Below are 16,981 nucleotides of genomic sequence, written 5' to 3'. Positions count from 1 at the left end.
TGCGAGCACAAACAGGCTACGTGAATGCAGTCAATTAACCCCTCCCCTCCCCCCCTTAGCACATTACAATCAATAAAAAGAAAATAAAATCTGAATAATACTAGAGGTAGCAGCTGTTTGTATTTCCCATTATTCTGAGTATCTCTGGAGTCCAACCCTTCGAACATTGCTCCCCTGAAAACAGGCTTGTGTGCGATCAGCCGACATACAGCAGAGCGGTAAGCTAGATGTCTGCAATAGTGTTTGAAGTATCTTTCCTACTACAATGGAAGTAGTACTTGTAAAGAAGTGCATTAAGTCATAGCTCAGAAAGCTATGGCTGTTTGCTGTTTTACAAGCCACTTAAAAAAAAAAAAAATCAATCCACAAGGTGTTTAAGTAAGCTATGTAGTTCCACAACATATAAATAGGGTAAGTTTCAAGAGTTCCATATAACCTCTAAAATATATGCTAGGTGAATATTAATGGAGTAACAATAATATTAATCATAGTAATGCCTTAGTTCTGTTATCACAAGAAAGTATTTCCTTCATATGTGATGATTTTTGGAGGATGTTGGCGGGATCTCTTCTATGTCTGGTAGAAGTGATGGTAGTGGTGGTGGTGCTCATGGTGGTGGTGGTGTTCGTGTCTTTGTATCATTTGTCCGACTTGGCCTTCATATAAAATGACTGTAGGCAGGTCTCTCACATGTTCCTTTTCCACAACTGTCCCTGGAGACTGGAAAGTTTTGCACATTTGGTGATTCTCCTTTGCCCGCTGCTTATGCTTCTTGTGAACCTGTTGAGATTGCAAGGGGAGATAAGGAAGATTCTGGCCCACCCGTGAAGTTGGGGAAGGCATTGGCATGGGCGCCCCTTGAAAAGGTTTATTTCTAACAGCCCTTCCAGGATGCACAGGGGCTATGTTTTTGCCCTGGGCCTTGGGAGACCTCACAAAGTGCTTGTTTGAGTCCTGGTTCCGGAGCCTCTGTTGGATTTCTGCTATCTTGGCATATGAACTTTCAGCCAGATTGATGTGGCTTGGATCCACCACTTGAGACTTCCTATGGTGAGCATGGAAGGTTTCAGGTTCATGAGAACGAGATCTAGTCTGATTCACAACTCGGCTTGGTGGGTCATGTTTTTGAGCTGCTGGAGGAGATCCTAGGAAATAACAACCTGAGTTAGTCATCTAGTATTTCAAAGTTTTAATTAGTACCATGCAGTTGGCAGGGATAGCATTATCAGCAGAGTGAACTGTTCCTAAGGAAGCAAATGCCATTACAGCTGTCTAGTTTAATTACATTTAATAATTCTGACTACTAAATAACACGCACACACAAACATACGTACATATATATGTACCAGCGAATGTGTGCGTGTGTGTGACGGCATGCATGCATATAATAGTCTTTACATTACCTTCTTTTTGTCATGGTCTATCTGAAATTCACCAAAATAACTGAGCGGAAGAGTAAAATCTTGGCAGAGGACAGGCAAAGGGAGGAAATCTAAATCCCTTTAATTTGGGCACAGAAGCCAAAATTCCAGGTATGAACCCACATTCTCCTATTTTTGGATCAGTAGTGAGTATAAAATATGTGCTCGTATCATTTTGGGAATGAGCTCCAACATCCAAAAATAAGTCCTTGGCTCACCCACAGACTAAACTTAATTTAGATGTAAAGATTGTTCTCCTGGGCTCACCTCTAAGTTTAGCTACACAAACAAGTACTTCAAAGCAGCACTTGCATCACATTAGCTACTCCATTGTGATACTACCTCCACCAGTAAATATCTTGCAGTACTCACACAGTCCTATTCCTTCTAGAAAGTCATTACAGACAAATCACACAGATTCACAATTCACTTCCCCTGATGTGGAACATGCAACTGAAAAGTGAACAGACAAAAAGGTTGCAACATAAATTACCAGATACCTGGACCAAACTTCGATGTGTAATTTTCTATTCCTGCAAGATCCAAATAGTGGTTTCTCCTTTCAATGTTCTCATCAACACAGTGACGATAGCACCCACTTTGTTCTGGATTGTTTTCACTTTGGTGATATCTGTCAGCAAGAAACAAAATTACAACTCAGCAGAAGTTCTTCAAAGTTGTTATCACCATCTGCAAACCAACAACTAGTGGCCCCTTTGAAGTGACAGGAGTTGCTCACAAATAAACAACAAACACTTCAAATTTTGGATGACCGGATTTGCTAAGGCAATAGGCCTGAACTGACTGTTCTTTCCCCTCATGTAAATCAACCCTGATGTTGCAAAGCAGAGGAGGCTTTCAAATTGCATCACACATGCAAAAACAAATAAAAATTCTCCTAGGGTTTACTACATTCTGTCTTAGGGCCAAACCATTCAACTAATTCTTTAGTTTGTACATGCCAAAGAAAACCTGCTGTTTGATTCATGACTGTTCCCACCCCTGTCAGGAAGTGCTGGGGTAAGCTTTATGTCAGATAAACATTCATGCATATCTGCCTCACAAAGACAGGCAAGAGCACAGGTGTAGTAACCAGAGAAAGCCTGAGAAGAGAATGTATTGGTAGGATACCCAGAGATAACTGCAGCTTTCCAAAATACAATTAGCAAGGTCATATCAGCCGGTGGCTTCAGAATCTCTACTCTTTTTTTCCTGCTCAGCTTTGCAATTTTATTTATAGCAGAACTATTTCCTGAGAATGAATATCTGAGATGCCATTCATTTATGAGGCAAAAAAAAAAATCAGGCAGACGTTTATAGTATTGTAGCCCATAGTGCCAAACAATTTAATTCAGCAATTTAAATGGATGTCTGCAGACATAAACAGTATTTTCAATGTAACAAACAAGATAAGCAGAAAACTCTTGATTAAGTCACTGTCTGTGTCGTTCAGATAGTTCAGTCTCAAAGGCCACAAGACAGACTTTGCTATTCAACTGTGTAATTGCACTGATGTGAACTTAAGGCCAGAATTTGGCCTTGCATACTATAGCAGTTGCTAAATATGGGTTCTGTACTGTACGGTGCTCAGTGTTCTGCTTTTAGTCTATCAACGAATTTCCAGGTTCCCAGAGGCTGCTGATCCCACTGAGCTTTGGCACAAACTGCTTTCCTGGTCTACCATATTACTGTTCAGGGACATTGCAGAACTGAGTCCTCTATGTCTTTGTCAGACACATCTACAGCTTCTTTTATAAAAGTCGCAAGACTTGACCTACCTGGAAGATCATTTTTGCTCTGCTTTGATTGAGGTAGAGTCTCCTGAACAGAGAAGAGTGTGCTTGGAAAGCAGGCAAGCTTTAAAGACTCTCAGTCAGCTTTGAACTCCAGAAGTGACATGGGGTACCCTCAAGTAAGAAGGAATGTCCGGATATTCTTTAGTTTTTTGGACACACAGCCAACTTAGTACCTTTTCTGCCTCAGACACATTTTTCCAGGTTGTTACACTTTAGCAGGTCAACATAAAAGATCTCTGGGGTTAGAACCTGGCTAACTGAACTTGCCTGGCATGAATTGCCCATGGAAACCATTGGAACTTGCCCAAGCCCTGAAGACAATGCTCAGTTAACACAGAAACAAAACATTATTTGGTTTGATCCAACACAATTAAGCAACACTGTATACAGCACTGTCTGTTGAAAAAACAAGTTAATGGGGAACCTGTTTCTTTGTTACTGTAGTAAATTCCATCTCTCATCAAGAGGGTGCAGATGAACTACACCAGTATTGCTACAGCCCTGCGTTCTAATAGCTTTCTTACACGCAAGATGACATTCAAGCCATATTCACGCAAATATACACAGTGAAGCAATTATATACTGATGAGAGATGAGTTCCACTGTCAAAGAGAACCTTAAATACTTCTGAGAACTGGAGTGTCTGGCATCCAGCCCCACAATGCTGCCCTACATACACATGGGAAGACACGAGCGTGTACCAACCATGCATCAAGCACAGCTGTAAAAAAAAAACTCAGTGTGGTAACTGTTTTTTTTTTTTATTATTATTTGGTTTGATTTTTAATTAAAAAAGGCATCTGCTTAAGTATTTGTGGAGTGTATGAAAGTCCTTTCTAAAATTCCCACGCTGGAGTGTCATCCAGTGGTAATAAGCACACAGCTATATACACAGAGCAGCGACAGAGCACAGGGCATAAAAATAAAGGGGCATTTCCTGAAAGCTATGCTCCATGTAATAGAGTTTAAGCCAGTCAGGGAGAGATCAGTTAAGCAGGAAAGAATGAGGAGTGAGAATGTGTGTCTGGGTATAAGGAAAATGTTTTAGAGGCTGGCATGCATCATATTTTCCCTGTCACAATAAAGACATATAAAATTAGAATGGTGTGAAGATATCCAGTCCACAAAGTTGTCTCCCAGTTCTCTTCCACCATCCATTTTGTACTACACTACTAGTTTTGCCAGGCAAACTAGCTGTGAATCTAGCTACTTGATCTTGATACTTGCCTCAGCTCTACGGGTGAGAACTCCTGCCTGTAGCTTTGAGCAGATGAAAAATCTAACTCATCCATCACCAACCTTCAGGATAAAAACACTTCTATCCATTTTATCTTGAATATTCATCACATCTTGCCTAGAATTCCTAAGTGATTGAATTTGTGAAATATGTGCACTTCTCAGGAGTCCTCATTGCTGCTTTCATTGCTTCTGCATTAATATCATGAGATTCTGATATGAGCCTTAGAGAGCTTTCCTGAGGGTTAGCATTTGGTCAGGATGCAAAAGCATCCCTGCAACACACACACAGTGTAAACAGGACAATCTTTGTCCTGTCTATGTTTAATGAGATGCAATAAAAGCTGTCAGATACTAACAGTTGTCTGATGCTGATCTGCTCAGCCAAAGATACAGATATGTTCTGTCTAGGAAGCCTCTAACCAAAGGGATGAGAAGGACAAATACAACAGAGCCAAGATTGTACTGTAACATTTGATGCCTTTGTGGCTGTGGATTTAAGACGAAACGGCTGCTGTTCACAAAACCAGTACATTTGCAGAGAAAAGGTGGATGGGAGGGTGACTTCAAACTAAAAGGGGATTTTTGCAGTAGAGTATCAGACAAAACCAGTGCATTAAATTCTCACAGGACAAACCTTTGCTAGTGGGCAGAGGGAATCTGAACACCACATCTAGGCCAGCAAGCAAAACCAGAGTGTTCTTTAGTTCACAGAAGAATTTTTACAAAGTTGCTAACAGAATATTAGAAATTGTTTTAGTCTTCTTTTTAATCTGAAATGTGATTGTGCTTGGATTTACTCACTGGGATAACTCACTAGCATTTTTTCTCTGTCCAAAAAAGGGAGGCACAGTTTTGTTGTCACTTCTAATAAGACTGAGTGTTCCTTCTTTTGATAAATTTATCATGTATTTGGACAAATATGCCTAAATCCAGGGAAAGACAAAAGTGGACTTTTATTTTGTTTTTAATTTGCAGCTGAAGAAACAAATGCAACTGGTGATTCGATGTCATTACTGTAGCATTTCAGCAAACATTTTCCTCTACCTTAGCACAAAACATAAAATCCTAGAAGAGATGAAACCTATAAATCAAGCTGACCTGTTTGGAGCTACTGATTAAAATGCATCAAAATTACCTGCTTTTGATCTATTTTCCTACCCATTAAAATATCAAATTCAGAAAAGGACTAGCACACCTACATGGACTGAGAGATTAACATTATTCTTATCTGGAAAAAAAATTTAGTATTTAAAAACCCAAAACACTGTAAGTGCTTATCACATACTCTGACATTCAGTGCAGGTAATATCTGTCGAGTAGGTAGAACTCATGATAACTAGACAGATACACATGCTTACATATTTTCAGAGAAAAAAGGTCTGTTCTGGACTAGCATCCAAAATAATGTACATTCTGTTAGGGAAGAACTCAAAATTTTTTTGTTATCTCCTATGTAGCTCACTGTAAGTATACATGCAGCTCTTCATTAAAGAAACCACTGTGCTTTTGCTTTTTTGGAAATGGATGCACTCTGAGTCACACAGGCTGGATTCCAACAGACAGATATTTTTTTCCAGTGGTAAAATGTATTCTGAAACTTCTGAAAAAAATTAAAATAAATTATCCCAATTTTCCTGCAAAATTACATTAAATATAAAGGTTCTAAGCAACCAGGGTAATTCCTACATGTGAGCTACCTCATGACTAAACCTGTAAAGAAGTTGACCTAAAGCTGATGTGGTATCAGGGAGGCACGGTTTCTTGCAGACAGGGAGTCAGCAGAGATGCCTATTCTGCTAAGTCACCGTGAGGCAAGAAAGAAATGAATTTGCTTCTCCTACCAAATGTACAAATGCACTTTGTAAGTGGGGCTGAGTTATCCCACAGCTGCTATAAACTAGAACCATGTCAGCAGAACGGAGCACGGAGCAGCTAGCATACTGGAAGCTCTTGTCACTCACTCCGTGGGACAAAGCGTGTGTAGACCATTTGCTGTAAAGGTTACTGTCTGCTGCTCCCTTCTTTCCTCCTTCTGCTAGGCACTGTACACCTGGTGCTAGCTCAAAGTTGCTTCCTTTAGGAGGATAGATGGCAGGGAGAAGTAAAGAAGATTGATTTAATAATGCTGTGAGCTGACCTGACCAATGAAAAAGATGGGAGGAGGACAGAGAAAGGAACTGGCCTCTATGAAGATGAGGTTTTAGGATACTTGTAGCCAAAAGGCTGGGCTAAAAACTCCAGTAGCAGGCACAGTATTTGCAGATGATATCTACAAAGACACTGCATGTCCTCCAAAGGGTCAACAGAATAAGAAAAATTGAGTAATGGGTGCTATAGATTTTGCTGGTTTTGGTTTGTTTCCAGTTTATTATACAAAATGACCACCCAAGGAACCTACTGACAGTTTCATAGTGAAAAGACCTGTAATTCCTCTATTTTAACATAATTTTTAAAAAGAAAGCAAGTAAAAAGTCTGTGTTTCCTCAGAGGTATGCAACGCCTGTTAGGAGCCAGTGTTCTTCCCCCTTACCTGAGAGAAGCCCGCTGTTTCTTCTCAGAGCTTCTTACTTCTTCATTAGCTTTGCTTTCAGCTCTATGTCTGGCACTCTGCAAATCTGCCAACAAGAGAAAGTACATCATTCTCACATTACTGTCCTTGCTGATCAGCATAACTGACATACTACATTGCAAATGTATTTCTTCTTGTCAGGAGATCAAGATGTAAAGTTTCATTTCATGTAGCCTTCTTAAAAATGCTTTCGTCCACATGACATATTTTAGTCAGACATAACCTTGACTGTAGGACATTAGTCAGGGCTAGGCTGCAAGCTGCAAGCCATGTGGCAGGTTAAATGGAATCACATTCATACTGACATGCTTGTCCCTCAGGAGGGCTTGGTCATTTGGAGCTCAATGCTGTACTAATGCATCATATAGCTCCCCAGCAGTGCAAATATGCTTATGCTGCACTTCAAGTGGAAATATATATACACACACACACACACATATACATACACATATACACACATACATATAGATATATAGATATTAAAACCAAGGTAACAAGGATCTCCTTTTGGATAAGGTTCCCACATTTTTACTGAAGTATTGGTTTAAATACTTTTAAAGTTCTTTCATTTAGTAGTACTGAAATAATTATACTGATACAATTATTATTAGTGACTATAAAGTGAATAAGCTGTCAAATTATAAGCCATTTTATAATGGTAGGCTCTGTCAGTACAGAAAAATGTGCAATATTTATGCATAGATTTATAAAGGTTACTCATGTTTAACTGTTTATTCTTACCCAGCAGCAGTGATAGCTGTGCACTGGTAAAAAATGTTTTATACCACTACAAATGTGTCCATGCAAACTAAGTACTGTAATATCAGAAGAGTTAGAGTGGCACAAGTTGAGAAGGCCTTAAATCTGCCCTGCAGTACAGAAAGACAACACAACAGATGGGTTATTGATGCTTCCAAAAAGAAACAATCAATGAAGACAGGGAACCCTAATTAGGAGACACTGAAAGGAGGGTAAGCAATTTTGCAGCCAAGATCATACAGCAGATTCATGGGGTTTAAAACACCCTCATAATTATTTGCCTTTAAGTATACATTTATCTGTATTAGCAAAATTAAAAATGGAATTATAAGGGATTCTTGAAGTTTTTAGATTTTTTTTCCCAATCCTTACCAGTATGATTTAACAAGATACTTTTTTTCTTCTGACTGCCATCTGGTGCCACAGTAAGTTTCACTCGCAGAGTTTTGCTGGAACTAGGAGAATGGTTTACTGATGCATCAACTACCTCATAGATGGTATGCAGCAAGCTGGTAATATCCTATAGTTGGATTGAAACACAAAAAGGCAAAACTATTGTGAAAATGTTATGAAACTCTTTTGGACTTAGGACTATTAAATATGGAAATATCTTCAGAAATCACAGAATTTAAAAGAGCTCAACTCATCCAGAACCTTAGAATCTTTATCAAATGGCACGATATTTATGAAGTGGGGCAAACCAGATCAAAACAATAAAAACAGCACAAGGTATTCCAGTTTCCCGAAGTGTGAAGCAGCAAAATTGTGTTCTGCCTTTCCTTTTCTCCTGTTTTCAACAGAACCCAGAGATAACTATTCATACCATACTAAAAATTGAGTTTTCAATACCAACACAAATACCACAATTGAATAAAATCTTGGACATGGCAGACTTATTACTTCTTGGGGGTCTTTTTCTTCAGATAGCTAAATGGTTGACTACATAGAGGAAAACCCATAAGAGAAGTGGTAGAACTGTAAACTTCAGGTTTAGAAATGCATGATGTCTCAATGTCACTTTACCATATGTGTCTTGGTGTCTAGCTTATTTTTCAAGCCAGTTAGATTTTTGAGCAGCAAATCTAGTTATTGCAGGACAGTCTTCAGACATCTCTTTGAAGGCAATGGGACATGAACAAACGCTTATGTGTCTGACTAAATCAGAAAGAACACTATCCAATTTTAATAAACCAGTTGTTTCAAACAGATGAGACACTGTTGAATAGCTGGTGATGCTCAAAGGCTTCTCCAGTTAATCAGCCAGACTCAAATAGGGCACTGTCTTAAACCGCCAGGATAAAAAGATCTCTTGGCTCACTGCATTTCCTCAAAGGGTTTTTGCCTACATTGATCTTGAGAACCAACCTAAAGCCAAAACATACTGATCATTATAGGCTATAAAGACCACATTCAATATATATCTGAGAATTTCTCCATTTTGGTCTTCCTATTCCTTGATCTATCCTAGTATCTAAGCTTTTTCCAGATCTCTATGACCACAAAGGAAGTATCTAAATCATCTTTTGTTAAGTATAACTGGTTCTGAGGATTGAGAGTCAGGTCTACAAAAACTCAAAACATCTACAATTTTTCTTTTGCATGGAGGTCATGTCTGTAACAATAGCAGTTCAAAGTTTACTATGCTCAAACTGGTCCCAGCACTTTAGTACCAATATACCAGAAAGTCCTCATTATCTAACCAGCTTTAAAGGTGACACAGAAATAGTAATTTCTACTCATACAGAATTTAGTAAAATACTGACCTACGGCCAGGACAAATGATTTTATACTAGGTGGTTTTCTAGCTCAAAAGGCAGAATGAAAAATCTAAATCCTATAGGGTCCAGACTTTGTCTTAACATGTAGCCTCTCTAACTTTTCTGCAGTCAATGGAATTTCTGCAAACTTTTGATTTCAAGAGAACATACTCATAAAAAGAGAGCAGAAATTTCCCCACTGACATATGAACTATTACTACCACGTCAATAGCTCCTCTCCATCATTTTGACAAGCAGCACTGTCTGAAGCTTGAATGAGGGAAAGACTGCTCAGTAACAATCTGGTGAACACCTCATAGCTCTTTAGCACAACTCACTTCTCACACTTCCACCCTGATCCGAAACTTAGCCAGACGTCTAAATAGACACAACCACATCAGACAGCCAACTTGAAGGACTGAATTTTATGTCATCTATGAGAAAAATTCAGCCAAAAGAGAACACAGAGAAAAAACATATCTCTTGTTTCACACACCCTCATAAATTATGTTCTAGGAGCATTATGCTATAATCCTATACCTTCAAACCTTCCCCTTCAGCAGAATTCTTAAGCACTGTATTTATTCTTAACAGAGCTTCACACACTCGGTGCTGTAGTGAATGGTGCCATTTCCATACATTCCTTAACAAGTGCTGGTTAGCCAACACGGATGGCATTTTTCCATACAAGGCCACTATCAAGAGTTTGTTATCAACACTTTCATTCATGATAAGCTGTCCTTCCTTTTTTCAACTAAACCAGATGTTTGTACAAGCTAATCATCCAGTCCATTTTAACCTCAACAAGCAAAGACAAAGAGTCTTTATTTCCACTGTCCTTGTATATTTTTTTTCCAGTGATGAGGTCCAACCTGCTAACTGGCATACCATCTGCCCCTTGTTTCCATGACTGTCTTTCTCAAATAAGTGCTTGACTCAGAAGTTTAAAAAGTGCCCCCAGACACTGTCAGGGAAGGCAACATTTGTGTGACACATACTCGGCAATTCAGAAATATGTGCACACACATCAGGGCAATTTACATCTCTCCGCCAAACAGCCCCAAATGAACCCAAATTAATATCTGGGCTCCCAGCAGGTTAAAAGGCTGCACAGGTCACCTTGTGGCCTTATACTCCACTGCCTTTTCATTTTGTTACATGTTTTACACCTAGCTCCCTCCACAACAGTCTGAACTGTTCTGTGTTCTGGCACAGAATGAACGTGGTGGTGGATCGAGGTTAGGAATATCCTTACGTAACCACTTAATGCTTATGATGATCTTTTAAATACAGACAACAACAATTTTATTATAGGATTCACTTTCTTGTGGTCCTAATCTGGGGTTGGGAATTCTAGGAAACTGACAGTTCTAATTCGGTCAAACAAGTCTTGGGTCATTCACTACTGTGTCATCTACCAAGGTCCTGGCTGAGTAAGTACAATCTACAAGACAGCTTGAACCTGCTACTGCTTTCCAGTGGTGAAGTTTCACAATTATGACATACAAAGTCTTGAGGCATTGAACTGGTAGGAATGACCTTTGTCAAAGAGTTTTGAACTGTGACTAAATCTACCTTTTCACAGCTTTTTTTTTTTTTTTTTTGGCAGCTACTATGGTAATGGCTTCTTGCCAAACCAGCAGCACTAGACTATTAAAATATATCTTATAAAACGTGTATTTTATAGTTATGTCTATATTGACCCTAAAAGAATTTTCATCTTGCAGTCAACTGCCAGGAGACTAAGGCAATTACTGTTCCCCTTGAAAGCTGTCCCACTGAACATTATCTGTATTTAAATTAAAGAACTGCCTAAAACCATCGGGACAGCTTTACCTTCTACACATCAGCTTGTGCATTCACTGTCCTCAAGAAATGTAGCATCAAAGATCAAGAATAAAAGTTAAATTTTCCTCACTCCCAGTACACCAACCAGCATTTCTTAGAGACCATCTACCAAAGAATCTAACTTTTGTGCACAATGAATTCTGATTTTCACTAGTTACATGATTTTGCAACTGCTTTGCCTAAGAATGCTTGGCAATTCCTGCACAAAAAGTTGCATCCCATACTTCTCAAGAATTTTCCTTTTTCACATAAAAAATAAGTAAGTATAGATTTTTCAGTGTTTCCCATTTTTCCCAAAAAATATCACTTGCTTGGTTTTTTTTTTTGCATGTGTGTTTGTTTGTTGGTTTGGTTATTTTTTTTTACTGAAATGTGCTTAAAAATTAATTCTAGTTAAAAATTATTGTGGATTTTTAAACCAGTATGTTAAATGGGTATAAGAGAAATCAATCAAACAGACAAAACTCCTTTATATGTATCTCCTTTTCAGCAATGGATTACATTTAGAAGGAAGCAGGCTCATGAATCTACCTTCTGAAGAGTTTCTAGTTTACAGAATTTCTGATGATATAGCTAGTTTAATTCAGAGTCAGAAAACTGAAACTATGATCTTTTTCCTTGAAGAGGAAAACAAATGCTTGCTGGGTAGTCAGCACATGCCATACCCATATTTATTTGTGTCTTGCTTATTGAATACTACAGTTGGGTTTCCAGGGCTGGAGGATTTAAGAGTGTTAATCTGTATGTTTTTCACATCCTAATTTGTCAAGCAGTTAATACAATGAAGTATATTAAAAAGAGCAACCCTAATAGACTGCCAGAAATATGGGCATTAGGAATATTAAAAAGTGATCAATTAAGGTCACTTATGTATGTTACACTCACACACGCCCACAGAATACTTTACAGATCTTACGTAAGAGATTAGCAGGAATTTAGAACATTCAGAGAAACTAATATGTCTGCAAAAAAAGAACAAGAGTAAATTACATTGAAGTATTCTTCATTCCTTACAGAACCCATGTGATTGAGAAAGTCCTTATTTCGGGTATTAATATTTTACTTCTAAGGACCATTAGTAGTACAGAGACGATCCTATTTTTCCAGTATTAGCATAGCTTATCATCGTAGGACTAGTTACCAAACTAGAGCTTCTGTGAAAGAAATTAAGAGGATTTTCCAGAGCAATTAATTTAAAAGAATTAAATATTTGCACACAAAAATCCCCAACCATCCCAAACCCTCAAAACCCCCCAAAACACCCAATGAGTTTAAGAACACTGAAAGAAAACACTGATTCTTTGTAACTTGTCTGGGAGAGATGTCTTTGGTTCCCCTCAAAGCCAAGAGAGAATGTCATATTTTCTCTTAATATGTCTCTCTGAAATAAATCCACCACATCTAACGACTGAAATGATGGCCTCTATGATACAGACAGGTGCTACCTCTTTATCCGTTGGTTCCACTGCTCTTTCTATATCATACGTTGAAACAATTTCAAAATGAGGGTCAGGCTCATAAATGGCAGGCCCCCAAAACCCAATCTCCTTCCCCAAGTCAAAGATTTGGTGCTGAGTTCTGAACGTAGAAATAACCTCAAATCTTTTCACTCATTACAGAGGATATGAGCAAAAATAGATAAAAAGGGAAAGAGGGGGAAAGAAAGAAAAAAGGAAACATAAGAGGAAAAATTGGGTATTTAATGTAAGATATAAAAAGCACTTTTATCATTAAAAATGCATGAAGAGAAACATCAATATCAGTTCATTACCTTTCCCTCAGAAAAATAAAAGTACAAATGTCTCACTTGTACTTCGTAGTCTGATTTTTACATACAGAAGGATGTTTTTATTCCAGCATCAGTTTTGTTTAATCATGCACAGTTTTGAATCATTCTTATATGGAACCTGAAAGGAACCTCACTTGCTGTGTCCTCAACAACTACTCTAGAAGAAATTCCCTTTTTCATTCCTGACAAGCAACTTTCTTGTGTGCCTATTTCTGCGCAGCCACTCACCAAAGAAACTCAGTTTTCCACAGAAGAACTGATTGCCACCACCACCAACAAGCTAGTGTTTAGGAAGTATAATCACATTCAGAGAGCTCAATATAAAACCTCATGGATCGAAACACAATTCAATTCACAATAAAAACACAGTTCAATTATCCAAGTTTTAAGTCCTATTACAAATATCTGTGTGAAGATAATTACAGTGCAGCTGTCAGTTCTTAAAAGGCCTTCAGTACATAATGAATTGTCCTCTTACAGTTTATGGAATGAAGGGAAACATTAGTAAAGTTTTGTAATATACATTAGAGCAGTAAAAGTTATCTCCCACTACACCAAAGAGGACTGAAAAAAGGTCATCTTCTAAGACAGGAAAAGCAGCACTTTAATGACATACAGTAATGCTAATTTTATAATTTGCCATCCCAACAATTATGCTTTCATAATGAGCATATCTCTTCAAGATGCATGACTAGATCTAAGTTTGTAATCATAAGGACTATGGAATAAGTCATACAGACTCTAGGAGGAAATCAAAGCAGTATTAAGTTCTGAAGATGTTGTTAGGATCCAGAAGAAATTTCACTATGATGGAATTTGAATGTTCTTGCAGTGATCTGCCATGGTGTAAAACCCAAGGGAAATTTTATTCAGTAACTAAATCCATATCTTATTTACCATTTTCAAACATTTTAATGAAAAAAAAAAACATTTAGGCAATTGTAAAATTGCACCCCACCTACATGTCTCCTATAAACTTAATTTAACACCATATATTTCTTTGGAAACTCTCTGGACATGAAGTTGAATGTTTTAAACACAATGACTTTGAATGGAATGGAATGAAATGAAATGGATGTGGGTGGGCAAGCCACTTCCTTTTTCAGTGTCTCACTTTTCCAACTCAAAAACCAAGAATGATAAACCTGACTTCTTTTTGTAAAGCACCTCAAGGTCTGCAGATAGAAATCTGACTTAAGAAATGTAATCTTTCTGTTAAATCCAGACATAAATCCAGGAGACATTGAACTGCAATGTTCAAAGAAGGAGAGAAGGTCCACACTAAGCTTTTCTCACCAGAACACTAGACCTTTGTTTTGAAAAGCTGACTGGTTCTGAAAGCATTTTCATCAGCTCACTAAACGGCACCGGTACAGATCAAGCCTCTTCCTCAGGCTGTCCATTCTGTCCCTGATCCAGCAATGTGTTTCTGTGATGGTTTTAAGACTGTCTTTTTATCACAAAGTTCAAGCAGAGAAAGTGAAAGAACGTAAATAGGTCACTATTGGGTGTAAGAAAGCAAAATAATGATTATTCTAAACACTTCCATTGGAGAGCTAGAAATGTTTAAGAATCTCTACTCAAAACAAGGTTAGGGAGTTGGGCAGTCTCAGCTTGCTCTGCTTCTGTCTGCCTGTTTCTTCTTTTCTGGTTGAAGAGAACACACTGACCTTGACAAGCTAAGTCTAACAGCCTCTCTGCTTCTTGACTCCCTGCCTTCTGCCAGGGGGGTCTGGGGAGAGTCCTTCTGGCTGGAGGGGGGGAGGCCCCATGGGGAAAGGCCCCTTGGGGAAGAAGCACAGCCCCTCCAGGGGAAGGGGAAGCCAGGGTGATTTGTTGTGTTTTTCTGTTGATTGTACATATTTGTAAATGTTGTGAATAATGTGTATTTGTACATATTCATTGCATTTCATCATAGATTGTCATTTTGCTTGTAAATACAGCTTTAATTTGCTTCCAGACTGAGCTAGCCTGGTTATTGTCGGTGTGGGAGGAGGATTTCAGCTCTCACACTGTTACAGCTTCACATACTTTTAACTCAAAGGATGTGTCCCATTCATTTAAACTGAAACAATTCACGGTGTTTAACGGTCCGCACTTAAGTCCTTTGCTGGATCAGGAGAAATGCTTAACAAAGGACAGTATCAGGCTCACTGTGTTGACTGCTAGTCTCTTGGGGCTAGTAGAACAAGAAATTCTGTGTCACATGAAGAGACTGAAATTCCTTCTTGTGGCCAAGAATATCTATGAGCTGCTATCATTCGTCATTCTTGCACAAATAACTCTTAAATTGCATCTGGATTCCACAGAAGACAACCAACAAGATGGATTATAGAAATGGCACTGGAACAGCTTGCAAAAGAAGTGTGTAACATAACTGGAAAACTCAGCAATGGTGCATATTATATGTTTCTATCTTTGGTTGCACGTATAGAGCTGAAAGTTACCAACCTATTTGGTCCCTCAGCTAAAAGAATTTTTTTTGGCACAGGTTCAAGACTGAATGTAGCAACCTCCAGACCTCAGAGTAGCATAATTTTCAATCCCTGCACAGATTTGGTTTCAGTTAAGCTACAGTCTGCTCTTGTAGCAGGGATAGGCAGAATATGGCTGTAACATATTCTCTAACTATGGTCAAATTAAGCTCTTTGGTGTACCACATAATCACAAATAATTATTGAATACATACTTAAAAGCATATTCTTATTATGTTCAGCACATGGAACTCCCATTGACATTAATGGGAATCCTATGCCTGAACATAAAGGATCCCCCCTGTGTGTGGGTCAGAGTTTTGTGTGCTTATCCTCTATTCTTTGAGAGTCATGATAACCCTGAATTGAAGACTTAGCCCTGATGTGGGCTCAATCTTCCTCTAGGTTCTTGTCAGACTTCAGGCAAATTATTTTATTTTTCTGGTCTCTATTCCCCATAAATTAACAAATACAATACTATTTCCTCAGCCCACCCCTCTTTTTCCTTGCCATCTCTCTATATATCATCCTCCCACTAGAAACTCTGGACTTGGCCTGTAACTTTTCATCTGCTTACCCTGTTGCATGAGTGGCACAGATTTCATTTGACTATCTAAAGCACTATCAGAGTAGAGACAATTTTAAAAGCCTAGCAGTAATGCTCACATACACATCAAAAAGCCTGAACAACCACATTTGGCAAGTTGTTCATAAACATCAAAAGAGATTTGCCTCAGTCTTCTAGGAAGAATTCTCTCCTCATTTGGTATCTAAGGCCACTAAATTTTCAGTATTCATCCTATTTCTTTTAATCAGTTCTTAGTAATTCTCACAGACACCAACATAAGGGCCAGAGACAAAACTCGTCAATTTTCAGCTGCTTACCTGAAGGCATGGATGCCAAAAAACACTTTGCAAAATAAATTTCTGACAACACATTGCAGTAAATCTCAGTAAAAGACATTATTCTAGAAGTATCTTTCAATTTGGACAGAAATAGCTCTGAAAAAAAAAGACTGTATTATAATCTATTTGTCCTTTTATTTGGCTTCTTACTTGCACAGGAAATACAACTTGATAACAAATACATCTTGGTAACAAAAATTAAACACGGCTATGCTTTGACAGCCATTCACTACAGTCCTCCAGCAAATATCAGCAATGTTATTTATACGTGGAGGGAGAAGGCAGAGATCAGCCTACTATTAACGAAAACAACAGAACAGTATAGTTAGTCCTACTGGAAAGAATGTCAGAAAGCAACCTTGTTATTTGGTTAGCTTAACTCTGAAAAGCAGGAAAGAAGCCAGAACAATATACATCTGCAGG

General features: G+C 38.3%; 1 protein-coding gene across 1 annotated transcript in view; it reads right to left on the bottom strand.

Annotated features, from left to right (window-relative positions):
- Positions 1 to 570: 570 nt before the first annotated feature.
- Positions 571 to 16,981, bottom strand: part of NKD1 (NKD inhibitor of WNT signaling pathway 1) — a 105,289-nt gene continuing 88,878 nt past the window's right edge. The window contains exons 7-10 of the mRNA XM_054389837.1: positions 8,157 to 8,304; positions 6,987 to 7,071; positions 1,922 to 2,052; positions 571 to 1,145 (exon numbers count right to left, since the gene is read on the bottom strand). Of these exons, the coding sequence (XP_054245812.1) occupies positions 571 to 1,145; positions 1,922 to 2,052; positions 6,987 to 7,071; positions 8,157 to 8,304 (939 nt within the window). The remainder of the gene's footprint in view (positions 1,146 to 1,921; positions 2,053 to 6,986; positions 7,072 to 8,156; positions 8,305 to 16,981) is intronic.

Source organism: Indicator indicator, chromosome 19, assembly GCF_027791375.1.
Source record: "Indicator indicator isolate 239-I01 chromosome 19, UM_Iind_1.1, whole genome shotgun sequence".
Lineage (NCBI taxonomy): Eukaryota > Metazoa > Chordata > Aves > Piciformes > Indicatoridae > Indicator > Indicator indicator.
Note: the sequence above shows the minus strand (reverse complement) of the source record. Positions and strands in the feature narration are given on the sequence as shown.